The 27,575-nt window shown below is 50.3% G+C and overlaps 1 protein-coding gene across 3 annotated transcripts in view; it reads left to right on the forward strand.

Moving 5' to 3' along the window:
• The window catches only part of NTRK3 (neurotrophic receptor tyrosine kinase 3), a gene marked incomplete at its 5' end in the record, with an annotated part of 368,325 nt that overhangs the window by 258,196 nt on the left and 82,554 nt on the right, over window positions 1-27,575 (forward strand). Inside the window, 2 exons of one of the 3 annotated variants that reach the window (XM_080809227.1) lie at window positions 12,492-12,626; window positions 14,178-14,604. The exons of the other annotated variants lie outside the window; for them this stretch is intronic. Of the exons in view, the coding sequence (XP_080665353.1) occupies window positions 12,492-12,626; window positions 14,178-14,296 (254 nt within the window). The 3' untranslated portion in view covers window positions 14,297-14,604. Of the gene's footprint in view, window positions 1-12,491; window positions 12,627-14,177; window positions 14,605-27,575 lie in introns of those variants that run through there. 3 annotated transcript variants of the gene reach the window in all.

A 27,575-nucleotide genomic window follows, 5' to 3' on the forward strand; every position in this document is an offset into this window, starting at 1 on the left:
TATTTTCCCATTGTCTCCATTTATTTTCCAGGGAGACCCTCTTACACTTCCTCAGGTGTACCTTGTACCACTCCACTAACACCATCACTCCCACGGTTCTTTTCAATGGGAATAACTTTCCTTTCCATCTCCTTACACGGAAATCTCTCTCCTTCAAACCTCACGGAGAAAGCAGCCTGCCCCACGGAGGTTAGATCTCCCACTGGAGTTCACCTCCGGGAACGCTCCCCTGGCACGGCTTTCCTGATGGGAGGTCCTTTCTGCTTCAGCCCAGGCCAGAGGGTCCTAACTAGGATGGAGGTCCCAAGGGTGTGAGCGCCCCGTGCCCCCATCACATAGAGTTGGCGAGTGGCTCAGGGACTCCCTGTTCCTGAGGATCCTACTTTCCCCAGGGCGTCATTCCTGTGAATTTACAGGAGGTTTGTTCTCCCAAAACTATGTGACATCGTTTTGAAAGCGGGAAACAGAATTTTACATTTGGAAATTCACGATTAGCATTAAGTGTTAGGGACATTGTCATTAGCGAATATATCGTGTAGGCTAAATCTCTTATCCATGAACCCACCCATGCCATATCTGTGGACCCATCATCACTCTCTCTTCATTTATCCATCCATCAGTCTTTGGCCATCTGTCACCAGCTCATAGCAGTCCAGTCTTCTCTGTTCCCTTCACTACCGTCACCTGATTGGCGAAGGCCCATTTTGGGGAGGTTCCTTGCAGGTTGTCCCCGATACTGTTTTCCCACTGCCCCGCTGAGTTTGTTCTCGTTTCTCCCTCCCTCCTGCTTTAGGTTCCAGCTGAATCATACTCTTCATTTTACTGGGAGGACATCCCTGTCTTCGTTTGCTGGGGCTTATATAACACAGTGTCAGTAACTGGATAGCTTAGAGCGACATTTCCTGTCTCACAGGCCAGAAAGCCAAGGCCAGTGGGGTGGCAGGGCCACGCTCCCTCTCAAGGCACCAGGGAGGTATCTGTTCCGGCCTCTTTCCTGGCTGCAAGTACTTTGCTGACGCTCTTGGGCATTTCCTGTAGACACATCACCCCAGTCTCTGCCTTCGTGTTCACAGGGTGGTGTGTGTGTGTGTGTGTGTGTGTGTACGTGTGTCTCTATCCAAATTTTCCATTTTTGTCGGGACACAGTCATACTGGATGAGGGCCTGCCCTCATGGTCTCACCTTAACTTGATCATCCGCAAAGACCCTGTTTCCAGACAAAGTCATACACTGAAGTGCTGTGGTTGTTTTTGGAAGGGGGACACATATAAACCACTAAGAATCCCCCCAAGCTGCTCCCACTATTTGGAATGCCCACCCCCTGCCCCAGGTATTTCTGCCCGGAGACCACGTGTACCACCTCCACTTTCCCCTCGCACTCCTCCCCTGAACCCTCCCCCCCGCCCCCAGCTCCGGGTGGGTACTTCTATCTTGACACTCACCAGAATATATCCTATATCCAAGCATTTGTTTTAGGAGTCTAGCTGACTGTAAATTACTCCCCCTCCTCCCCCCCCTTTTTTTTGGGCTCCTGGAAGATTGATACTCGGATATCAATACTCAGGAAATACTCAGGATACTCAGGAAAAAAATTATTGCCAGGTAAGCTTAGGCAGGTGTATCCCTCACATTCTTGGCACTGAGTTTTAAGCTTCTTGTCTAGGGCAGTAATGATGTCTTACCCATCCTGGTATTCCCTCTTCCTTTTTCCAGTTCTGAACATAGCTGCCTGCGAGCATAGGCAACCTCTATCGTGGGTCAGCCATTTGGAGATTTGGAACACAGTGGGAGCAGGGACCCGAGTGTGTATTTGCTGGTATCTGTCACAGTGCCTGTCATTGCAAAATGCTAATGCTTTGTGACCTGTACAACATATATCTGCCACTGTTAGTTTGGGTCTTTAGGGAGATCGCTACACCTCTACTGCCCCAAATGAGTCTTTTTTGTATGTGTGTGTATATGCATGCTTTGATTAAAGAAATTGTAGAGGGCCCCCCCAAAAAAGTTAGAAACTATTGCTCTTTACAGATGTATGGTGGGACCCTTTTTCTCTGTCTTCTTTTCATCTTCTCCTCCCATCGTCTTCAGTGTCTTCTCATCATCACTAATCATAGGCATTCAGAGCCAGAAATGCAACTTGTAAGTTTATATTATTTAATTGTTAGGGCTATGAATTTAGAATGCACCAGCTCTCTGATCCCATTAGTCAAACCCTGCTCTAAAATAATCTTCTTAAAATTGATACCACCCAGGGATGTGGACTCTGTTGATTACATTCCCCGCTAGACTCTGGCACTTGCCTTTTGCTCCTTGAATCCTAAACATTATGGTCATGACCCTGAGTTGTGTCAGTCCCCTTGGGGTACCAGACTGACTTGAGAACTTTGGTTCTGCGAGGGCCACACAGACAGGTCACGGGTAGGAGGCATTGATGCTAAGATAACAATTTTGGTTTCTTTCCTTACCTCACAGAGATATTTTGAGGCTAACATAATCATTATTTAAAGTTTTTGGAAGAGGAAATGCATTTGCAAATGCCAAGATACTATTGTGGAACCTCAAAATAACGTGGCATATTGTTATACAGATTCACGCACATGCACGAGTCATGTCACATGTCACACGCTCCTAAAAAACAAGTTTTCTATTCTCTAAAATCCTGGTCTGTCAGGTGGGAAAACAGGGGGAGCATTTGCACATGTGTCCTCTGTGGCTTTCAGCATTGAAGAGGGGTTAAACACAGACTCTGACTCAGTAGGTTTAGAATAGAGCCTGAGATGTTTCATTTCTAGCAAGCTCTCAGGTGATGCTGCTGTGGCTGGGCTAAGAACCACACTTTGAGGAGTCTTGGATTAGAGAATGGAGAAGCCACCCTAGCTACAGGTGGAGGAAGAGAGGCCACCAGAAAGAAGGGGAGTAGAAAAGTAGGAAGATGAACAGAGTGGCCCAGTATTATCAATGTCATATGAGGGGGTCAAGGTGCCACATGTATGAAATGATCAAGGTAAAGAGGAAGGGAGAAAATCTGGTTGCAGAGCAATCATCAGTGCCCCAAGAGAGTTGTTTCTCCAGAGGGAATAGAATATAGATTATCAAAAGTTAAGCATGAATGATCTGTGAGATAGTGGGTGTTTACAGTTGGAATCAAATTTTGCAAAATGTTGGTGCCCAAAGAAACTAAGGCTATGGAATGATAGCAAATGGTGTGGTAGAGTGGAGAGCATTGCTCCACCATTTAGGTTGTAAGTCTGGGAGTCTGTGCCTGGGTTTGATACATGTGCACCATACCAGACGACAGAGGTGAGACCATACGTAGATTTCTGCAGAAAGGGGACTAGAACAGGAGAGAGGAAAGATGCTAGAGATGGGATATAATTGAAGAGGGAAGTTGGAGATAGGATTGAGGGCATCAGTTAAATGGTTAGCTTTGGAAACAAGGGAAATAGGTGTTTTCTCTTTTGTAGAAAGAGAAAAATAAATGGGCTCTGGTCAAGACAGTTGTTTTCATAATGAGTTCATGCTTTAGTGCACCTCCATTGCTCCAAACATAAAATAACGACATAAAAACATAAACAGACCTAGCTAGCCTCTCTGCCAACTCCACCCGCCAACAAGATAAAAAACTTGGTGGACCAGAGATAGCACAGAAATAAAAGATGACAAGCAGAGTTACAGACATTCTCATGCTGGGCTTCAAGTCTGGATGCAAAAAGTAGTAGGGATGGGACTTTAGCTCTGGAGGCATCTGCAGAACTACACGTCCTCCCAGTTGTGTAGAGACTAGACTCACTGCTTGAAGTTGTGGGCTAGGGACAAACTTTCACACTGATGAACAGAGTCTGCAAAAATTAATGTTGTCTTTCCCTGTCTGGGAGTACAGGAAATAAGACTCTCTGAGCCTAAAGAAGTCAGGGAGACAGGAAAAGGATACAGTCTTTTAGATGATGAACTAAATTATGTCACCCAAATAGCTGAAGATTTTCTGCTGTATCCCTAATACTACCGTGTAGGGGTCCCAAGCCATCACGATAAGATTAGTTCAAAATTGATGTCAGTAAATGCCCAAGTGGAGGCAACAGTAATAATAACAGCGATGTTAAACAATGAGTGGAAAAGGAAAAGGAAAAAAAAAAAAAGGAAAAAAAATTTTCCTACTCAATGAACTACAATTGAAAAGCATTAGACACATGGGGGAAAAAAAATCTAATGATAAGGATATTTGTTATCGTGACTTTTATTCAACACTACACTATTCTGGTGACCTTAGCCAATGCAATAAGGTAAGAAAAGAAATGTAAGAATTGGAAAGACAGGGGCACCTGGGTGGCAAAGGGGGTTAAGCCTCTGCCTTCGGCTCAGGTTATAATCCCGGGGTCCTGGGATCGAGCCCTGAGTCGGGTTCTCCGCTTGGTGGGGAGCCTGTTCCCCCCGCCCTTTCTGCCTGCCTCTCTGCCTACTTGTGATCTCTGTCAAATAAATAAATTAAAAAAAAAAAGAATTGGAAAGACAGATAGATGACTGCCCTAATCATGAATGATGTGATCACCCTACAGAGAGCCTTGAAGAATTATAGAACTAACTAGAGAGTTTAGCAAAATTCTGAACACAAGATCAGTAAACAAAAGTCAATATAGTCCCTAAACACCATAAGAAAATTCAACTGAAAACAAATCACATTTACAATACCAAAAATGGAATAGAACTTTAGAAATGAGGCTCTTAAGAAAAAAAGTACATACCTCATAAAGATATGAAAGATTTCATGTAAAAATACAAAACATTATTAATAATATAAAATCTTCTTCATGAATAAGAAGAACAAATATAATAAAGTTGTTGATTATCCCCCAACTCTATAAATTCAATACAATCTTAAAAATCCCAGGAAGGTGTTTGAAGGCACTTGCTTGATAAGCTTATTCTATAATTAATGTGGAAGAATGAGAGACAAAGAGTTGCTAAAATATTTTTAGAGTATTTTTAAAGTATTTTAAAGAAGATCAGGATTGAGGAGATTCGTTGTAGTAGACAAAAGGGCTTTATAAAGATGTAATAATTAAGACAGGAAAGACAAAGAGGCTGAAGTATAACAATATTTTTAAAAACTCAGAAAACATATATGTGTATGTATGTTGATATATAAATCTAGATAGACAGACATATGGGTATGTGTGTATTTTTGATGTCATTGCAAATCAGTATGAAAGGGAAGAACGGTTCTCTATAGCCACATGAGAAAAAAGTAAGGCTATAGTATTACCTCATACCAGTCACAAAATAAATTAGAAATCTGGGTGAACTTTAAAAGTAGAACGGTTTGTTTTAAAATAGTTTTAAAATAGCTTTAGAGGGGTGCCTGGGTGGCTCAGTCGTGGGCTGTCTGCCTTTGGCTGAGGTCGTGATCCCGGGGTCCTGGGATCGAGCCCTGCATTGGGCTCCCTGCTCAGCAGGAAGCCTTCTCCCTCTCCCACTCCCTTTGCTTGTGTTCCCTCTCTCTCTCTTTCTCTCTCTCTCTATCAAATAAATAAAGTATTTAAAAAAAATAAAATAGAATAGTTTTAGATATACAAAGAATTGTAATGATAGTACAGAGAATTCCCTTATACCCCTCACCCAGCTTCCCCATTGTAATCATCCTGTATTGCCGTGATACATTTGTTACAACTAAGAAACCAACATCAGTACATTCCTATCAACTAAGCTCACTACTTTATTTGGACTCATTGGTTTTCCCCCCAAATGTCCTTTTTCTGTTCCAGGACACCACATTACATTGAGTTATCATGTTTTCTTTGCCTCCTTTGACCTACGACAGTTTCTTAGACTTCCCTTGTCCTTGATTACCATCACAGCTTTGAGCAGCACTGGTTAGAGGCTATGCAGAATGTCTTCCAATTTAGGCTTGTCCGTTTGGGTCGTGGAGAGGCGGGTCCCATTCTCATCACATCACATCCAAAGTATGTGCTTATCACATGACATCACTGATGATACTCACCTTGACCACCTGGCTGAGGTTGGGTTTGCTAGGATTCTCCACTGTAAAGTCACATTTCCCTTCTGCCGTTCTCTTTATAAGTTACCTAATAAGCAAAGCGCATACTAATGGTGGGGAGTGAAGCTCTACCTCCTTCCGTGAGGGGTCTCTACGTCAATTATTTGCAATTCTTCCCTAGGGTTGATTGTTAAATGTAGTGCTTTTAAAGGAGAATATCATTTGACTTTGAGGAGGGAAAATCTTGAGATATAGATTATGAATATCCTAAACAGAAAGATTAATGCATGTGACCACATGAATTTAAAAACAAATCTATACGAGATGCCATATACTAAGTTAAAAGACAAACCATGGACTAGGAGAGCGTAATTTCAACCCATGTATACAGCAAAGAATTCTCATGGAGAATAAATGAACTCATACAAATCCAAAAGAACAAGAACAGCCTATTGCATATAGATATATATATTACATATATTTCTATGCACATATATGTACACATGCACATGCATGCACATACATGTACATATGTGTATATGCACATGCCTATATATGTATACATACATATGATACAGTGAGGAAAGGATATGAACAGACAATTCACAGAGCAGGAAGCTCCAATGGAGATGGGACACAACCTCAGTAGTGATCAGGGAAATGTACCTTAAAAATGCAAGGAGATAACATCTGTCACACATCAAATAATATCAGATATGGGGATACAGGGCAAGAAGTTCACCCATTTAGTGATTCTAGAAATACAAGATGGCACCATCACCTTGGGGAAACATTTAAGAACACACTGAAAGATTTACATGCACTAAATTATAAGGATATCCTCTAAAGCCATTCTTCTCAAACATTTTTTGCACACAGATTGCCTGAAGAGCTTGTTAAAATGCAGATGTTGGTTCAGTGGGTTCTGAAATTTTCCATTTTCTTACCAAACTCCCAGCTGCTGCTGCTGGTCTGCATGCCCATGCTTTGAGTAACAAACCTCTGGAGTAAAAGTCAGCCAGTGATGGCCTGTGGGCCAAGAGCCAAATGTGACTCCCATCTGTTTTTGTAAATAAAGTTTTATTGGAACACGGTCATTTGTTTATGTATTGTCTACGGCTGCTTTCAGACTACAATGGCAGAAGTGAGTAGTAGCAACAGAGATTTGATGATTTGTATAAAGCCTAAAATATTCATTGTCTGTCCCTTCGTAGGAAGTTTGCCAACTGCTGCCCTAGAGAAAGTTTCCCACATGCACATAAAGAGACTTATGTAATATTTATGGCAACTTTTTTTAATATTCACAAGATGGAAACAAATGGAACAGATAAATAATTTGCGGTATACTCACATGGTGGATTACATCAGCTAAAATTAATGAGAACTGTGGGGGTCAACAAGGATACATCTAGAAAACATCCTTTGTTTAGGCAAAACAATATTATAATTTGTTTCTCATTATATACCACGTAGCAAAATTATTCAGAGATGCTTAGAAATAATAATCCTCTATTTCAGGGAAGTGTTCAACTCTGGTTTGGGATAAAAGCAGGAACAGTATCATACGCAGACTCATTTGGATTCTCAGCTGTGGCTGTGATGTATTATTTCTCCCAAAATTGGGGAAGAAGATATGAGAATATTCTAAGTTGTTAATACTGGGTGGTGGGCATATGGTTTTGCTATTCCCTAGGCTTTTCGGGTATTTTCAGATATTTCAAACTTTCAAAGAGAAGAAAAAGAATCAAGAATGGGAAAAATATGCCGAATATAAAGACAGGGGTTTTGAAGTTCAAGTCGCGGGTGGGGGGATGAAGATTTCTAGTACCTGAGGCTTCCTCTCCTCTCAGTGAAACAAGAGGAGATGTTCCGGTGTCACAGCCCGTCCTTTGTGTAATTAATTTTGGGAACGGTGAATATGTGACCAATTTTACTCCATGGCTTGTGGAATATTTTGATTTTAAGAGCTCACTTTCTCCGCATCCTAGAGTGGGAGAAGTTTCCCTTTCTCTGGGACCAACACTTCACTCCCTTCAGCCAAGATTCCCTTGTTGTGGGGACAATCTTTGCGATGCCAAGGGAGGAGCCCTGGGCATATCCTCTTACATCTGAATGTAAGCCTTGACACGTCCATCAGCGAAGAGTCATGAGAGCCTTCCAGATTCCTTCAGGGACCAGCCTCTGGCCGTTGTCTGAGGATCTCAGTGTTCTGTGCCCCTTTGTGTCACCCAGGTGTGGAGGCCCTCCCACTGTGACTTCCTGTGGGTATGACTCCGTGAGCCAAATCACATTTGGGGTGCATTCAGCCTCAGCCCCCTCCCTCAGCTGAAACCAGACTTGGCACATGGACCAGGGCAGTCCCATTATTTATTTTGTAAGTTGCATTAAGTCAACTTTACAAGAAGAGGTCCTGCATACTGAGGTTGGGGAACCAGTTCCCCACTCCTAACCAGGAAGCCTACAGGAGGGACATTTCAGTTCCAAGAACATTTTTGTATCCTTTGGAACCCTTCGTCCCCCCACAGCAGCGTCGTAAATGGTCTTCAGCACGTCCCCTCATTGGGACTTTTGTTTTGAAACGCAATGCCCTCTTACCCGTGCAATTCAGTTCCTGAATGATTTCTGTTCTCCAAGACAAGTCTGTTCCTTGGATGTAGGTTTTTAGCCCCTTTATCACTATTAACCATGACCAGAGGGAGCATGGGTTTGGTCATGACAGGGGCAGTCAGCAAGGCTTGCTGATATGCATTCCCTGGTCTCTCACGTACAGCCCATAACCTCATGCTGGCTTCATACTTATTGCCAAGTTTGAAGGTCCAATGCCAAGGCAAACCATGCAGGTGCTGGAAGTAAGTGGAGGGGTCGGGTGGAGGCTAACAGGGAGTGGTGGAGTGTACGGCAAAGTGGAGAACACATGCCCTGGCTAAGCTGAGTGGCCTCCATGTTGCTCTAGCTGATCTGTACTGTGCAGAAATAGCTGGCCCAGCATTGCCAGAACTTTTGGATTTTCAAGGGAAGCTACAAATACAGAAATTTTAAATGTGATATCTCCCAAGCTTTTAAATGTTGGCAACTAAGTAAAAAATTTTAAAAAGAAATTGTGCTGAAAAAAGACACCTCCTAGAACCACATATGGCCTCTAGGTTAGGCTTGCAACCTCAGAACAAAAGAAGAGCTATGAGAATTTTAAGCAACTTGTAAGAGAATTTTAAGCAAGCTAGGTCATGGCCAGCAAGGCTAGGCATTTTAATGTCACCCACCTGGGTCATTGCCACTAGCCTTCTACTGAATCTAATGGCAGGAGAAGAAGGGACTTAGATAGGTGACAATGCAGGAGACAAAGGTACAGAACATAGTTGTCATAGTCCTATCCCAGGGACTGCTAGGCCTCCTTGGTGACCTTCTTTCCATGACCTTGGAGAGGCCACCACACAAGAAGGAAATGAAGCTAGAGATACCTGTCTGTGAGGAAGCTTTTCTTTCCCATAATATACTCTTTCCTGAGTATAGTATTTTTTACGTAGTGGCTAGAGGGGGGGGGGTACTGGGGAGAGAGTTCTTCCCGGCACCATGCTGGGCATCCCAGGGGCGTTCTCAGATAGTCCACACTCTTCCTATGGGAGTGACTGTGTTCTGGATAATTGTTCTTCTCTCCAAACTCATTCACATCTCTCTTTCACTTTTTTTACTTTTCATCCTTCCTAAGCTGAACTCCCAAAGTACCACCGAAGTGAAGGAGTCAGTGTGCAGGTAGAGTTTGGGTTGCCTTACTTGGAAGGTCCCAATGCATGCAACGGTTACTGTAAGAGTGGGGGGTGTGGCAGGGCCGAAAATGAAGCCGGAAAGGTTAGACTAGGCACCTGCTGGCGGTGGGCGGGGGCATGGGGATGTTCCTCTCTCTGGCTAGGGAGCTGTTAGTGAGGACAGAACACTCTAGCCCTCCATCCAGGCCTCGCAGAGGGAGCCACATATAAAGCCCGGTCCCCACCACTTCTGCCTTGACTTCTGTGTCAGCCTCTTTTCCCCTGGGTATGGATTTTCAACAAATGGAAGCCATATTGCAAAGAAGTTCATGATAAGGACTTTGGGATCATGAAGAGTTTGGTTCAATACCAGACTCTGCCACAAAGTGAACTTGGTGGGTTGGTTGGTTGGTTTTTTAAAATACATTATTACATCTTCATTTTGCTGCATTTAAAATGGAGTTAATAATAGTAGCCCTTTAAAGATATCGGGGGACACTGGATTAGCTGTCGGCTGTGCCTGGGACTGCCATTACCTTACATAGGTCTTTGGGCTCTGGGGGCTCAGCGATGTACCTGATGGTAGGATTGTTACAGTGGGACGTTGGTCGGGGGCTGCCTTCTTCAGTTCATGCCTTCCTGCAGCGTAGTTCAGAACATCCCACCTCTTTTCACCCCTTGGGGAAAATTGGGGAGGCTGTGGATAGGATGCCCCCTGGCTGGGCTGGGGTGCAGACTGGGCTCCTCACCCTCACGTCTGTCCCATTGTCCCCTCCTGCGCTCACTCTCTGGACAAGGATCTGAATTGCCCCGTGTCTCTGGGTCCCCACGAAGGCACCCCTGACCTCAGCGCCAGGACTCCTGTGCATTTCAACCCACTCTTGAGTCTAAAGTGCTTTTCTCACAGCCGACACCATATTTAAGTGCTAAGCACCAGTTTGATGTAGCAACTCGAGGATGACAAACGAATACATTTGAAGAGGCAATTTTGGAAAATAATCCAGTAGGGCGCCGTTTTGTATCAGACCTTTTATCAGGGCCATAACCCAAACCACTCTATGGAGTTAGGTAATAAAATGATCAAGTCAGATAACAAAAGGAAGAAGCAGAGACAAAAAGGGAGGCCTTGAGAACCCCAAGCTGTGTGAGGAGTGCGGAGGCAGAAGAGGCTGGGGAGCTCTCGCTGGTGGATGCTGGAAAGCTGGGGCTGCTGGGCTTCCGAGGCCAGCGCGTGGCAGTAGGGACGGGTGAGACTCCAGAGACAGGTGGATGGTTGGGGTCTGCAAGGCTGTCAGGAAAATGGCCAGGTTTGAAGGTCTCGCCCCATTTTGTGTTGCATGGCCTTCAGAGCTGGCCCTTCTCTGCTGCAGTGACTATTAGAGGACTTGCTTTTGAAGAGTTAACCTGCTTTTGGCCCAGCGGGATCGGTTCCAGTCCTTTCCTCTGGTACTGTGGGTGCTCAGTGCCCCTTCCCCCACAGCCTGCCTTCCCAGCTCTCCTCCCCTCCCAAAGCGATCTCCGAGTCTCTGGCTCGCTGCTCAGGAAACGATACCTAGACGGTCCCCGAAGACCATGGTCTGTTCCGAGTCACAGAGGGCCTACAGCAAGCTCTGTGCTGCCTGGCTTTGGGGAGAGCTGTCACCAGATGGAGGAAAAGGTTCGACATGGAGTTCCGTGGGCACAGTGGGGTGGGCCAGGCCTTCTCTGGAGGTGGGTTGGTCCCTCCTCAGCCTTCCCTCCACCCATCTGGGCCTTTCCTGGTCAGTGTCCATGGTGGTCCTGGTCTCTCCTGCCCTCCCCCAAGTGGACGCCTGTTCCTTCCTGCTCCAGGGTTGTTCTGAGCACGAGGGGGAGGAATGGAGGACCTTGGAGCGGTGCCTCCTATGCTATCAGGATTCAGCACTTAGAATCTTGGAAAGGCTCCACCTGGGAAAGGGTTCCAGAGAAAACAAACTTCAGATCCCGGCTAATATGGGAAAAGGCTCATGTTCACGGAGGCAGCTTCAGGGACCTTGGCAGAGGCTTAGGCGGGCTTGGCCCCTGCCTTTAATGGATCCGACATGGACCCTTCCATGGCCCGTGATACTGTGAGGCCTCCAAAGGAGATTTCACCATCAGGCTAGGACGTGCTGCCTTTCAGAGGAGTTGTAGTCCCTGGTTCTAGTGATCCAACAGCGTCTGTTGTTCCAACTGTTTATGCCCTAATTAAGGCAAGAGAGATTTTAAGGCACCAAACTCGTCAATCCCCGCCCCGTCTCCTCCTCATTGGCCCTTATCAAACTGTTTTCCTCTTGGAGATGAGCTGAATTTTTTATGGGAGAGAGAAGGGGCCAGAAAGAGGGTCTTGGGACCAGCAGAGTCATCACCCAAGTGATAAGGATCATCCTTCTGGTCCTGAGAATGGTGTCCAGAATAGCAGGGATGGGCACAAGTTCAGGGTGCTCCGGCCCAAGAAGGGGTTGGGGGGCAAGCATGTCAGGGAAAGGGTTGGACAGAGTTCATGGTGATGGCAGATCTTCCCTGACTCCCCGGTTACAGTTCTTGAAGGCTACTGTATGATACTCAGAGGACAGTGTGGTCTAGATTTTATGCATAAAATAAAGCAAGTGCCCCTGCAGGTAAAGTAGTGTGGGCTACAGGAGCAGGGACACCTGGGCTTCCATTCCACTGCGCCCACGAAAACTACTTCCCCATGTTTTTGTACCTGGGGCTCAATACTGACCATTAATTCCCCCCCATGTCTGCCTCTTCTGCCAGGGGTCTTTTCAAACATAGACAATCATGGGATATTAAACTTGAAGGACAATAGAGATCATCTAGTCTCATCAACTCACTATATATATGAGGAACCTGAGGTCCAGAGTGGGGAAGTGTCTTACCCAAGGTCACATGGTGAGTTACCTCCTTTGACGTCTTTGTATGCAGGACAGCCCGTCCCCCAACCAATTTTGATTCTTAAGGTTTTTAAGACCTCATGGAGTCTCCGTATGTCCCCCAGCACTGGGGGATGACTAGGCACCCCCCTGTGATTGCTTCTAAAGCCCCTTAGGTCAGAGGACTCTTCCAGGGAGGCTATGTCATAGGGCCAAGGTGAGGGGGGTGGGAGAAGCCCAGATGGGAACAGTGGCGTCACACACCTCCTGGGCAGGCTGCCCAGACCAGCGGTCTGCCCTCCCTTCACCTTAGACCCAACGCAGCCCTCGTCCCGGGTTAGCACTGCTTCTCATTCTGAAGCTGAAACAAACCTCTCTCTAAACGTGATGTCAGAGACAAGGAAGCTCCCCTCTGTCCTCACAGACCTGACCCCGCTCCCTGCAGATGGAGGGCTCCCGACGCCCACGTGACTCAGCTGTGTTTTGATCTGGGAAGGAGGAGGGGAGAGTCTCAGTGCAACCAACTAGGTCCCTTCCCATCGTGTCCCCAACATCCGGCTGCCCACGTGCCCTTCAGATGCCTGCACGTAGCAATCCTGAAAGGACAGGCTTGCTCCCGTCTTGTCTGCACGCGCGCACACGCAAACACGCGCACACACGCAAACACGCGCGCGCGTGCACACACACACACACGCGCGCTGTACAGACATTATTCTACAGACATTATTAAAATCCGGGGGTGAGACACCTCCGTCTGGAGATTCGATCAGGAACACCCGCATCTCTGGACACGCTGGCCATCCCAGTTCAGTCCATGGCAGTGTGGCTGGACGGAAGCCGGGCTGCCGCGCACGTGGCTACCAATTTATTGCTCCAGACCGTTTCCGTCCCTTGTTAGACTTGGCATTATGATACGGCCAGAAGGGCAGCTGTTATTTCCTAAACTGTCCACTGAGCTGGTGAACGAAACCAAAAGCCAACAAGAGAGAGCTGGCGGGCTGGAAGAAAAGCGCTCCCGCCCCCCCGGGTGTGGTCAGGGTAGCCTGTGGGATTCTGGCTCCCGGGGTTAGAAGTGGCCCTCTATTCTCCCTTAACAACACAAGTTCCAAGAGTGCACCCCTCCCACCCTCCGCCCCGCCAGTGACCGCAGGGGTTATGCCCCTGCCTATGCCCGTCTGCCTATCCGCTCATCAGGGGCTCCCCCCAACTAGATGAGGCCATTCCTGCTCTTCTGTGACAAGCCACGGCCAAGCCCCGGAATAGTTTGCTCACTTCCCTTCCCCGGTTCAGTGGAGGCCGCAGCAAAATGGAGTGTTTCCAGGGTCTCTGCCCATGCTTGATTTTAAGTTAATCCCCTCCTCCCGGCCTTCCCTTCTGCTGACAATTCATTTGGCCGTTTCCAATATAGATCTGTACCCGTATCTCCCGCCCTCCTCCCCGCCTCCCTCCCTTCAAGTTCCCTCTCTGTCTCCCCCTCCTAGTTTTGATCTTCTTTGGGGGAGGGGATTTTGGTTTTTGCTTTATTTTGCTTTTTTCTGTTTTTCTGTTTTTTTGTTTTTGTTTTTTATAGGTTTCAGAGAAATTATGTTGAATCCAATAAGCCTTCCCGGACATTCCAAGCCTCTTAACCATGGCCTCTATGTTGAGGATGTCAGTGTTTATTTCAGCAAAGGACGTCATGGCTTTTAAAAACTCCTTTTAAGCCTCCCTGTTTTGATGTCACCTGGGTAGGCTGGGCCCTCTGAGAGGTGGGAAGCTCTAGGCGCTGTTCTCTTTGGATCCGGGGAAGCTAAGTAGAAACTGCATGAGCCACCGGTGCCCCTGCGTCCCTTTCACGCCACCGAGACGGGTGTCGTCCCCCGTCCGCCACTGGCAGGGCTGCCCTGTCCCTCAGTCATCACTGTGCTCCTTTCTCCCCTGGCCTCCGAGGCAGCTCCTGCCGCCATCATTAGAGCCAATAAAGAGAGTTAAAAAACTGTGCACCAAGAACCATCTTTAAAAAAAAAAAAAAACCACACTAGCCATTCTCTTGCTTTACCAAAACCACCCAACCGCCACGAGAAAGTCTGACGAAGTCCAGCCGTGCTCCGGCCTCACTTGCCCTGCTTGGAAGCGTGGGGTCTCCCCGGCTCTCCCTGGGATCCCAGGCCGTCCTCTTAGCGACCTCATCGCCCTGCAGCCTCCAGTGGGGAAGAGCGGCTAAGCGGAGGCAGAGACCACGCGGTGAGAGAGGGGGAGCCAGGCCCGAGTGCTGGCACCAGATTAGGTCTCAGAGGAAAGAATGGACACCAATCATTTTCTATATATATATACATATATATATATATACACACACAAAAAATTTTTTTTGGTGGAAAAAACCATACTTTTGGGGGACACATTTTCCCCCTCCCTTCCTCTTCTCTCTGGAACGGCTCACAGGGAGTGTGATATTAGAAATCTCCTTGGCCCCTAGATCTGCAGTCCTAACGAGCTGTGGCTACGGGAGGCCTTGGCCGTGAACGGGCCGTCCTCCTAGGACCACAGGGGACCGAGGGAGTCAGGGGCCAAGGCTCTTCCTGCTAGTAGCCCCTGACCCCAGGATTGGCTCTCTACCCCCCCACTTTCGCTTACTCTTGACTCTGAGAACTTTCGGAACCCAGTGGAGTCGCCATTTCAAGGCCAAGACGAACTGAAGGGGAAGAGAAGGAAAAATGGGCCTCCTCCGGCCCCTCTCGTGGCGCCAGTGCAAGTGTTATCCTGCTCTCTGGTCAATATGTGCGTTCATTTTGCTTGCTTTGACTCATGCCTTACTCCATGGCCACCCTCTCCCAAAGAGGGGGTTTGCTCCTCCCATTTCCAGCTCCATCACTGAGGGGAGGGACGGGGACGCCTCTTCCCTGCTCCGGTAGGAAAGGCACAGCTGTAGGGCCTGAGCCACGCCCCGGTTTGCTGCCGTGTTGGCCGAGGGGATGCTGGGCTTGGCCCGGCGGCTCCCACCTGGGGTGCCTCGGTGGTGAGAAGTCAGCACAGGCCGTCCCTCGATGGTGGAGAGCATGAAGCAGCGGGGGTCTCCCATGGGGAACTCTTAGGACACGACGGTGGCGGTTTTTAACCCACTTCAGTTTCGGGGTGGGGACGCACAGCGGAAGACAGTGGATTCTCTCTGGCTTTGGCACATTTCCACGGGACCCAAGCTCCCCACTGAAGCTCCTCCTTCCTGGGTCCTGGGGATGGTGGTTCTTTGTGCCCAGGTTCTTGGCCCGTATCGGGGGTGGCCTCCCAGACACCGTAGTGTCCAGAGCAGCGTGTGGGGGTTCAGCTTTCTCCAGGGCCTCGAGGTGTGTGTGTGTATCTAGCCCCTGCCAGCTTCCCGCCGTCCTGCCCGCCCCCCACTGCTTCGTGTCAGGCTGGTCCCCATCGTGTCCTGCTGACCCTTTGGGCCAGGGCCTCCCCCGGAGTGTGGCTTTAAGGAGTAAGCTTGAGGATGATGTTTTTTTTAATTATTGTAAATCATTACCTCATTTCCAGCCTGCCAGGCTCCATCCATCCCAGCATCTTTGATTCTGCCATTTTCTCACCTTGTGCTATGACAATGGGGCGTTGTATTTCCACAGAGACTTATAGGAGTGTTCAGTGTATAGTTTCTTAATAAACACTTTATTTTCTAATGAAATGACTGCATCAGACCTCTTATTTGGCAACTTTGTAAAGAATATTAAAGATACAGAAATTCCCACATTTCTGCCCCCCCAACCCCACCCCTCATTTTACTGATATTCTTTTAAAAGAAGTTTCTGAGCTCAGTCCTTGGTTCCCGAAGTGTTTGTGATCTGTTGCATGGGTTGCTTCCACTGAGACTCCTCCCAGTAGGTCCAGTCCACCTAGTGAAGCGTTTCCTCATTTTATCGAGGAAGAATTAGAGGCACAGAGAGGTTGAAGGGTTCACCCAGGGTCACACAGCACAAGAGGTGGAAGCGAGATTCAAGCCTGACTCCTCCAGGCACTGCTCAGGCCACTGAGACCCTCAACCCTCAACAGTGGCTGGGGGACTGTTCTGTTGTCTGAGCGGCTGAGGCTTACCATGATGCTTTCTTCAGAGCCGAAATATAAGAGGTTTGCGAGTAGAACTGAGAGATCCTTGCACCAGCAGGTCACTTGGATTCTCCCCCGGATGGAGCAGTTTTGTAACTTCCCTGGATCTTGATGATGTGACCTTGCCCAGAGGAGGACGGGGCTCTGGGCTGGTAGGCCAGTCTGCTGATCACTCAGGGACGCCCCATGCACACAGCCGCACGCTTGCAAGCTCAGGCGGGCCCGACTGTCCACCAGGTCTCACGTGGGCTACCCGGAGTGGGAGGCAGAGGTGGGGTCCTCCTGAGAGCAGCACGTGTAAGTGAGCCGGGCCCGGCTGTCTGCCCTGGGTCCCTGGCCCTGACCCAGCGGGAGCAGTGGCCATGCCTGTAACTTACAACATCTTCCTTTGGAGAGGAGGGGACTCTGTGCGCAGGGTGTCCAGGGCGGGAGTGGAGGACAGGGGCCAAGGACGATGTCCTGGGTAGGATTGGACCTTTCGCCGGGCCTCAGCAGGCTTTGTGGCAGCTTGTTTGCTCAGCAGGTGGCGGCAGAGTGGGGGAGCTCAAGGTGTAAGTCCAACGGGAGCGGCCAGCCTCGGGGGCTGCTTTTTCTCCTGACCCTCATTGACTTACCCTATTTAAATCGAGTTTGAGCCCCCCCCTGCCCTGCCCCCAACCGCACTCCAAATGGAAGTTCGTCTTCTCTAGAATGGCCTGGTAGGGCCTTGCCCCAGCTCTGCACTCTCCTGTTCTGTGTGGTTCCAGGGCTGGACTTGGAGTGTCCCAAGGGATGGGAGGATCTTTGGGACCATGGGAAGAGCTTTCATTTTTAGTAAGAGATTTGAGCGTTGCTTTGTTCAAATGCACGGAGCCTCCGGTGCCGGGGAGAAGAGGGATGGATGGAAATGGCCCCTGAAGAGAGGGGAGGGACAGCACCCAGCTCGGGGGAGGGGCACGCACCAGCCCTGGGAAGGGAGCGCTGTTTCAACGCAGGAGGAGGCAAGAGGCAAGGTGGGGGTTTAGAGGTTTGGGGGCAAGAAAGGGGAGGAGGGTTTTCTGGTGGCTTCTGTTTGGCCTGTGAAGTGCAAGACCAGGCCTCGTGCTGTGGGTGACGTCTGAGGAGAGCTGAGGAGGCCTGCGGTGCCGCGTGGAGGGGACGGGGCCTGGTGGCCGAGACGGGCCTGGTGGCCCAGACGGGCCTGGTGGCCCAGACGGGGCCTGGTGGCCGGTGGTGCACAGAGCGTCGTCAGGCAGAGCGAGGACCAGCCGAGAAGGGAGAGCGGGGTTCAGGGTCCAGGACCCCGTTCTCCATGCTTTCCTGCTGGGCCCTGAAGTCCCAGGCACTTACCCCAACATAAGAGCCCCTGGGGCCGTTAGAGCTGGCACGGGGCCGACCCAGAGAGCAGAACTCGACCCAGAAGGACGCTGGCTTGGCCTGGCTTCATGCGGGGAGGCTCGGGGAGCAGCCAGACCGTCTGGGTTTGGCATCTCACCCATAGGATTTCACAGGGCTTTTCTTGGGCTCCAGCTGGCACTGTGGTCCTGCCGGTTCAGGTCCACAGCTGACGCAGGCCGTGAATGCAGGGTGCTCGCCGGGTGCTTCTCTGGGTCTAAATTCTCAAGGGGGCGACTGAGGAACACCGGTTCTGATCCCTATTCTCGGGAGCCTGGAGAGCTGGAAGCCTGTTCTGTGCTTAAAGACAGCGGCAAAAACAGGAGTAGGGCCTCCCAGGGGCGTGCTCTGGAGAGGACTGGAGTCTTTCAGGAGGGTTACATGGCCAGATCCTGGAACTGGTTACTGAGTACCTAAGCGTGGGGCCCCCCCGTGGAACGCGTTATTAGGTCACTGAGGCAGAGCGGCTTGGACCCCAGGCACGTCTGACCCAGGAGGAGGCTGAGACCCAGAGAGGTCAGGAAAGAACCCCGATTGTCCCAGCTGGGGACACATGAGGTCTCCCCAACTGCCCCGAGGTCTTCTGCTTCTGGAAGGCTGCAGTCCTGGGACCTGCACAGCTGTGGTCTTCCCCCAGCCCTCCTGAGGTGAGCTAGTCTTTTGGGGCTCTCGCCCCATCCCATCTAGCCCGGATGGGGAGATGCCTTCCTGAACCTCCCTCTGGAAGCACCCAAACAGGGTGATTTTAAAAGACTCCCTGGAAAAGAGCGTCTGCAGTGTTTGTATTCCTCGCCCAAGCTAGCGTTTCGTGACCCCGCACCCCGGAGGGGGTGGTGGGTCTTCAGCCTAAGATCAATCACGTAGCTTGCAGGCGGCGAGATGGCCAAGCAGACGATGGTGGTGTCTTTGATCTTGGGGAGGCCTTGCCAGGTGACACGCCTGATCCTCGAGGGATGGGCGGGGCTGCTCGGCTCCTGGCAAGTGGCAGCAGCTTCAGGCAGGAAGGTGGGGGGAGGATGGAAGCCCCTTGCCTGACTCCCCTGCCCCCCATTCGAAGTTTCTAGGCCCGTCGGAAAGCCCTCCTGGGGTGTTGAAGCTCAGCCACGCGCTTCTCACCCCAAAAAAGAGCAGAGGCCAAGCATGTCCCCTGTGGACGCCAAGAAACTGGCTGCCGGGCTGCCCTGACTCTTCCCTCCGGTGCGGGACTCCCTTCTGCAGCCGAGCTTCCAGAAGCCGGGTCCTCACCGCCACCTCCCCGCCGCAGGTGTGACCTCCGCACAGGTGTGACGGGCCCGGGACGCCTGGGTCAGCGGGGACAGCTCCTGCAGGTCAGGCCCTGGGCATGAACAGACACAGCAGCGAGGGGCAGGAGAGGGTTGGAGGCTGCGGAGGCCGGGGCAGGTGCGGGGGATCAGGACAGGAGGGCTTTGTTGCTGTGTCGCTTTCTGAGCTACGTACGCCAGACAGGATTAGGCAGAGGGCCTTTGTTTTTCTGTGTTCAGGGACTCTGAGCTCTGGCTCGACGCATGTGTTGCTGCCAGAGTAGTTCTAGAAGGGAGAGAGAGAGATGAGGTGAAGTGGCGGGAGGTGCTGCTGGCCGCTCTGGGGCTCCCCTGGGAAGGGCAGGAACGGGGGGGGGGGGGAACTCCTGAGTGTGACAGTGGGAGAGGTGACGGGGCCATGGGAAGCAGGGGAGGGACAGGAGCCCGGTTTGCAGCCAGATTGTCTGGGAGGCCTGGGCCCCCTACCACGTACCCCATCCCGCTCCCCCGTGCCCTCCCCTTCCCCATCTTCAGTGGGGCTGGTGTGGGCAAAGGCGCCAGTGGCCTTGAGTGGCTCTTGCTCTGTACTTCGCCATTAGAAATCCTGTGAGCACCCCCGCACTTCCCTCTCCCCAAAAAACCTCAGCCTGGAGTTGACGTTATCACTCTCAGAGCTCAGTAGGTCTCCTTGTACAGCCCTGCTTGAACCTGAAAGTACTTGAAGGAGATGTGCTGGTGAGAGATAAGGTCCCTTGCCTACTTTTTTTGGGGGGGGGGTGTCCAAAAATGCCATCAGGATTCTGAAATCCATTTGGGCAGGACTTCGATCCCAGTTCCTCCTCTCAGTGGGTGACATTTCCATGAAGTGACCCCAGGGTCGCCTTGGAGTTAATTCTCCCCTGCTGGCTCGGGGAGGTGTCTGCATGGTGAGGAGGTCTACGGCCTCTCTGTACTTCTGGCCCCGTCCATCAGGACATGTCCCCTCCTGTCCCAAGGCATCTGGATGTGCGCCTCAGAGAGCTAGATCTTTCCCCACCGTGCTGGGCCTGCAGGGGCGGGGAGGGTGCGGCTCGAATGTTCTGTGTGCTCTGGGGCAGGAGACAGTGAGAACGGGGGAGAAGGAGGCAGTATTGGGGCTGGCCTCGGACAAGGCCCGCTGGCCACCCTGGAGGAGGAAGCAGCGGGTGGGAGGACCTCAGAAGGGCATAGAGGATGCTGCTGGCTCCGGTTCTGTGTCAGAGGCCTCCAGCCTGGGACATGACCCAGTCCACGTGGGCCCACTTTGGGAAGGCGTCTGGAACTATGTGGGGTAGAGGGGAGAAGCAGGATTACCCAGTTCTGAGAGAAGAGCCAGAGCTGTAGAGAGGTCCGGGCTGAGGGCTTTGGTGACGCGCCTCAAGTCTCAGGAACAGGAGACCCACGCACTCCCTGCACCGCCCTGGGCTTCTCGGGGTCGCCGTTTTCCCCACACCCCTCTGCAAACAGGAGCTTCGAGAGGCCTCTCGGATGTAGAGGAATCGAACTGTGACTTAGCGGAGGGTGAGAGGGGGCTCAGGGCATCATAGGAACAGAGCTTGGCTTTTCTGAGAGGCCAAGAGGCTGAGCCGTTTCTCCCTGGACCCCCGGTCCGAGCAGCGTCAAGCCATGTGTGAGGGCTTGGAGGGAAGGGCAGCCCCCCGAGACCGAGGAGCCAGGCCGCCCAAGGCAGGAGTTCCAGGATCGCGCTCCCTGGTCTGTGGCTTCCTCAGAGTCTGGGCTGGGGACGGCAGAGCATCAGGTCGGCGCAGATAACACCCCCGCCAAGCCTGACTTTGGTAAGCAACACGGATGGCCTTGGTGGCTGGTGGTGACACCCCGCTTGCCTCCGTGGCCCTCTCTCCGCTCAGCTCCTGCTGCCCACGAGCTGTTACCACGGCAGCAACACGGAAGCCCGCTTCTGCCTTTGGGGACCTCACTGGAGCGATGGGTCTGTTTCCCTTAAAGAGACGCAGGCGTCCTCCCTTTGTCCCCACGTTCATCCTGCCGTGAGAAGGGCAGGGACCTGTCCCCGGGAGAGCGATGTCACGGCTGTCGGGGACATGTCTGGGTGATAGTTCTGCTACAGAGAAATGCCGCCTCCTTGTACTCTGAAGCTCCCCCCCGGGTTTTGGTCTCTTTCGGTCCTTGCGACGTGGCTTTGCCACACAACGTTCTTACTCTGCAAGGCTTGCCGCAGCCCTTGGCCAAGGGTCATGCTGTGTGGCGCCCAAACCGAGGTCTCAGGGAAAGAGCGGGCGTGGGGCTGGGGGAAGGGGTCGCGGGCGCTCTCAGAGGAAGGACACCTGTCCCCGATCCCTGATGGGGCTCAAAGCAGCTGCGTGGGCCTGGGGAGGTAGTTCCCTCACACGGCCGGGGTCTTGAGGGTGTCGGGAACACAGGACGTGGAGAGCCCTTGAGTTTGAAGTTGGGAGGGTTGAGGTCCCCAACTACAGGAGACCTCTGGACCTACGAGAGTTCTGTCACTCGTTAGTCTTTATCAGCACCGGCTGGCCGAGCAGTCCCCAAGTCCTCAAGTCTGTGTCCCACGGGACAAACAGAGGTGCTGCTCCCGGGCCCTCCTTCAAATAGTCTCAGGGGGAAGGAAAACTCCAGAAGGCCGCTGAAGCCAGCCTCCGTATTCTGTGGACACCAAAGTGTCAGCCTTCTCCTGCTGTTAGTTCTGAGAGAAGGCTCACGTGACAGAGAGCCTGAGGGGAAATCGCACAGCACTTTTTGTCACGAGCCTCCGTCTCTGCGAGCTCCGTCTGGTCAGGAGGACACAGCCGGGGTCCGTGACTCTATCCGGGGGCTGCGGCTTGGGAGCGACGCCCTTCCCTTCAGAGGGAGCCAGACGCCGCGCCGGCCAGTGAGAGCTTGATTCTGTTCTTTCCCACAGTCAGTGGGGAGCAGAGGAGGCATCACAAATATAGAATGCATTCTGAGAACGTCCTTCCTGGGAGAATTTAAAATTCTGAGTCCCTGTTTGAATGACTCATGGAATCCTTCCATCTCGATGCCTGTTGGTTTGGCAACTCTGCTACCATAACAGGCAATGGCCCCAAGTACCTCTGATACCAAATGGCCAGTCTGGTCCGTACGAAGACCGGAGTGACCCCACGGTGCATGTTCAGGATGGCATTTTTGGCCGTCTTAGTGGTTTCAGTGGATCAACCGCTTGACCGAATATTGTCTCACATGAACTGGTCCATTTTCTGGGCAAAGCTTCAGTTTCTGCAATGTGACTCTCTTAATTTGAGTCCTCAACGTGCAGAGAAACCTTTTCTTCGCACTGCAGTTATTACATAAATGATGTTGTCAGGATTGACATTGACATCGGTTGCGACAATGCTTCCCTTGAGTCTCAGGAGATGCTAAGAGCCCATCGAGCAACTTTGGAGAATGTTGCATGGAATAGCCAATCTCTTATGGATTCACAGTACACATTAGGATACTAAAGGCTCTGAGAAGTCCTGCTTTAAACAAACCTTTTTATCCCACCACTTTCCCAATCTGATTAAACACAGAATGCTCTTCACTTAATACCTATCTATAGAATGACACACACACTCTTTAGGTAACACTGGGTTATCGGGTGGTCAGAACTTTTTTTTTTTTTTTTTTTAAATAGAATGAAGCAGGATATTAACCAACTGCTGACCTTCTAGCACAATGAACGAGCACACCCCAACACCTTTGCCCAGCAGGCTCAGTCGCTACTTCTGCCCTCTGCTTGGCAAAGAGACAGACATGATTCTGAGAGTGGTGGGCAGGTGCTCTTGTGAAAGGCAGGAAACCTTCAGTGTAGTATCTCCGAAGAAAATGGTAAGTCATCTCACGTGAGTGTAAGACTTCAGCACTAAAGCTGGCCACCCTCGCAGGCTGGTGAACGACACATCAGCTAGTGTTAGGACACAGCAATGAAGACCGGGAGCCCAGCCTCGGCACCTCTAGTAGCAGAATGGCTTGGGGTAAGTTACTTTTCTTGTTGTACATTTGTTTCTGAGCTTGCTAACCCTCAGATACAAAGACTCCACCTAGACAGATGCCCCAGATGCAACATCGCCACGAATCACTATTGTCTCCTGTGGGGGACACATTTTGGTTCTTGGGTCCATCTCTCTTTGCCGAGTGTCTTGGTGTAATCACATGGGAAGAGCGCCTTTGCCCCCTCCTGAGATGCTGGGGGGCTTGAAGGCAAGTGGAGGGAAGTAGGAAAGCAATGGGTGCCACTTCCTGTGAGGGTTGGTGGATTTCTCTGGCTGAGGAAGGAAGCAGATGCTTGGGGGTTAATAGACCCTCTCTGTCACAGTTGGACAGGGCCAAGCGGGAGTTCTCGGCAAGATTTTCCGACTTTGATCTCAAGAAGGCAGCTCTGCCTAACAAATAGTCTGAAATGTCAAAGAATAAATGTTAAAGCTTGAGGGGTCATTCTCTGGGGAGTTGCCTGGGCTGGCTAGGGAGGGAGAGGAGGAGGGAGAGAGGGACACAGCAGAATCCTTCACATAAAGATTCTGACTTGGTTTTGTGATATTTAAGAAAAAAGAAAACTCTGAATTATTTATAGCACAGAAGAGGGAAGCAGGCTATAGAGAAGTGTCCAGGCGTAAGATGGTAGTTCACGTTCCTTTATTTAAATGCCCCAGCCTTGAACTGGTGAAACTTTTCTCGTTGGTGACATGCTGTTGACCTCTCCTTGAATTATTTATTGTTATTGTTACTACTACGGTTATCATATTAATTAAGAAAACTCAAGTCCTTGGACATGGGAGTTGGGGGGAGGCAATTTCTAGAAACGGTTGGTGCAGAAAGCAGGAGTTCTCTCTTCCTCTTGAAGGATCTCCAGCACGTCCTTCCCCGTTCCCTTCCACTCCCACCGGGTTGTGTACGGCTCCTGGATGGGCGTGAAGCATGGTGGTTTTGGTCTGGCCACCAGTTGGCTACGTTGATATTATTTCAACATGGTGGGCATTGTCTCCCCGTTATTCCATTTGAAAAATGGAGGCAACTGTCCTATGCCTCTTCTGGGTATGCTGGGCCAGCGAATGATGCCCCGTGTTCAGAACACCTCGCGCCTGGGTGGGAGTAGAGAGAAGAGAAAATACCATCTACGTTATGTGGTGGGAGGCGGGAGGGCCGGGGAAGAAAGGAAGTAAAGAAATTTATAAAGGGAAAATCAGAAGTGATGGAAGGATTGGTGTTAAAGCTGGAAGGAATGAGGTCTTTCATCTGTTTATTTTGGACAGTGATGTTGTTTAGACGTTTTTTAAAAAGTGCTGCTTGTTGCTAATCACATCCTGATTCTAGAGCCTGCGTAATTGAAATCTACTGATAATCTCAGAATTGCAGTTAAATTAAAAATGACAAGCTTCGGATGCTCTCCCTTCTCTCTCCACAAATAATACAAACGTGTTCTCAGTCCCTGTACCTCTAATTGTTTCTGCACACCCCGGACACTCTCAGGGATGCAAATGAATGGAACCAATTTTGTCAGGTTGGGGATGTGGAGATGAAGCTAGTCCAAGTGCAAATGGGGTCATCCGTATGCCTCCCAACAAGCAATACGGTGTTTACCATGTATTGCTTTTATTGAAAATATTAATACTTTTGCCATTTTTCTAGACATCTTTTTATCCACCTAGAAGAACCTAGAGAACATTTTGCACCTAAAATGTCACAGTGACACTCCTGTTATAAAACTCTGAAAATGTGCTTATTTTTATACTCGGTGACTTACTCTACCTCTCAGAAAGGTCTTCCAAATATTTTTCCTCCACTGTCCGCTTTCAGTGATGTAGGAGTGTGACCCGCGTCGCTGCACTGGGGCCGTGGTTCTCAGACTTTTGGGGCTCAGGACCCCTTACAAATTATGAGGACCCCAAAGACCTCTTGTTTATGTGGGTTATATCCATCTCTAGTTATTGCGGGTGAAATCAGAACTGAGAAAGATTTAGAAACACAAGTGTGCGTGCGCGTGCGCGCGCGCACACACACACACACACAGATTCCAGTTAGCCATCAGATGATGTCATCACATGGCATGAAGCCACTGGAAACACTCCACGCGTACCTGTGAGAGAATGAGGGCCAAAAAATGCAAAGACCATCTTGGTAGACCTTAGTAGACCTTAGACCTTCCTAGGGAAATAGCTTTAACACATGGCTCTCCTGGTAGGGTCTTGGGGCTGCTGGGCATGTCTGGACCACATTTTGAGCCATGCTGCTGTAGGGAAACTGAGGCACAAGCAGATGCTCAAATCAGAGTCGCATTGGTGTCAGTGAATGATACCAGTCATGCACTTTGCTCCAAGGGTAAGTCTGCCATCCGAACCCCAGGTCCTCATGCAGATACCACAGGAATGGTGTAGTTCCAGGGCTATGGGAAATACACAGGGACTTCCTCTGTTATGAAGAAAGCTCAGCGGTGGACATTTGCTTGCTCTGGAGAAGGAGCATGGGCTTGCTGTAGCAGTAAGCACTCTTGGCTGATTGAAGAGACTCATCATGAAGAGAGTTTGCAAAATCCCACTGGTGAAAGAGAGTGGAATGGGTGGCATGGGGATGAAGGGAATTTACAGTCAGCACCTTGCAGGCCAGAAGTCCCATCATGTGCGTCCTAGCCCTCCTGGTGTATCACATCTGGATCTAAGGAACATCTGGGGCTTGGGAGTGTTCTACCAGGTTGCGTAGGTGCGTCTGTTTGAGTTTAAAGATCCTGGCCCCTCCCTCACACTCCTGACCTGGGCAGTTTTTGTAGAGGAAGATTGGACTATGAAGAGTATAACGCCTTAGGGACCTTTGGGTTAACTCTGCGCACACATCAGGCAGCTCCCTGGAGTTGTGGAGGCCTGGGTGCCTGGCACTCTTCTTCCCCTGTCTCCTGTCATTTTTACCTTCATGCTCCAGATTTATCAGGTCCACCCCAGGGATCAAGAACTGCTCTCAGCTTGTTCTGAGGAGCTCTTTGGCACCAGGATGTCACAGTCCTCCCCAGGAGAAATGGGTCTTTCAAGAGTGTTTCTGAGATCGTGAACAGAGGTGGTGGTTCATTGATTTGCCATTCAAACGTTGACCTGAAAGTCCTATTTCCTGCCTTCAAGAGCTTCCCAGTCTAGTCCATTGGTTCTCAACCAGTGGTGACTTGTTCCCCAGGGGATATGCGTGGAGACATTTTTGATTGGTAGATACTACTGAGAGCCCCTGAAACAAAGATATGACCCCAAATGTCGATGGTGCCAAGGTAGAGAAACCCAGTCTACCCCAGAATTTCTCAGCAAGATGACCCTTCACCCACCTTCACGCCACGTGCGGACTTCTCCATTGGTCTACTCTCCTCCGAAGGGTGGGCTGCCCTGCAGGCATGTACACTGTGAAGCCCGGGGGTTGGCCAAGGGGCTGGCTGCTGTTTAGGGCAGACGGGAGTGTGAGTGTCCCATAGTGCAGGCTGGGTGTGCACGTGTATGCGTCCAAGGGCCCCTTGGCCATGGGAAGGAGAAGGGGAGCAGACTGGGGCCAAATCTTGGGCACTATGTGTCCCAGCTCACAACTCCAAGGAGCCTGAGACACCTGAATTCTCACCTGGCCCTCCAGCTCATTCCAAAGATATATTTAACAGGGTGGGAGGATAGGATGTACTCCATTTCACAGTGTGTTAGCTTGATTTATAACTTTCAAATCTTCAGACGTGTAAGATACCGACTTCCAGTAATTCTGTGGTTCCTGGTCCAGCAAATGTGAGGGGCAGGCCTGCTGCAGACTAGTGAGTCATTATGAAGCAGTACGATGGAATTAGGCACGGGGTACGCAGAGAGGAAGGACGCTTCGTTTTCAAATGTGGTTCTTAAAAATACTGAATCATGACATCTGTTTGCAGCTGTGGAAGTAGAAATGGCAGTTCAAGGCACCCCACAATTAAGGTGATCAGTTGAGACTTTACAGTGTTGTGTTGTTTAAAGAGATGTCCCTCGGTCGGAGCCTTAGGGAGCCCGATCTCATTGGGTGCATGGTCTTCTGGCAAACTTGGGCTGCTCCAGGCAGGCCTTCGCCCTGCTGGGCCATCTCCATGCTGGGGCAGCGCTCGTGCAGTGTCATGCCCTTGTCAGGTTGCCATGGAGACTGATCTCGAGGCCCTCAACATTGATTAGTATTTATTGGGGATCTGCAGTTTTCTGGATGTTGTGACCAGCACCGTGCAGGAGAGAGAGAGAAGGGCAGCTCCCTCTCCTCCCCCATTATGGATGATG

Source organism: Martes martes (assembly GCF_963455335.1).
Source record: "Martes martes genome assembly, chromosome: 7".
In the NCBI taxonomy this organism is placed as follows: Eukaryota; Metazoa; Chordata; class Mammalia; order Carnivora; family Mustelidae; genus Martes; species Martes martes.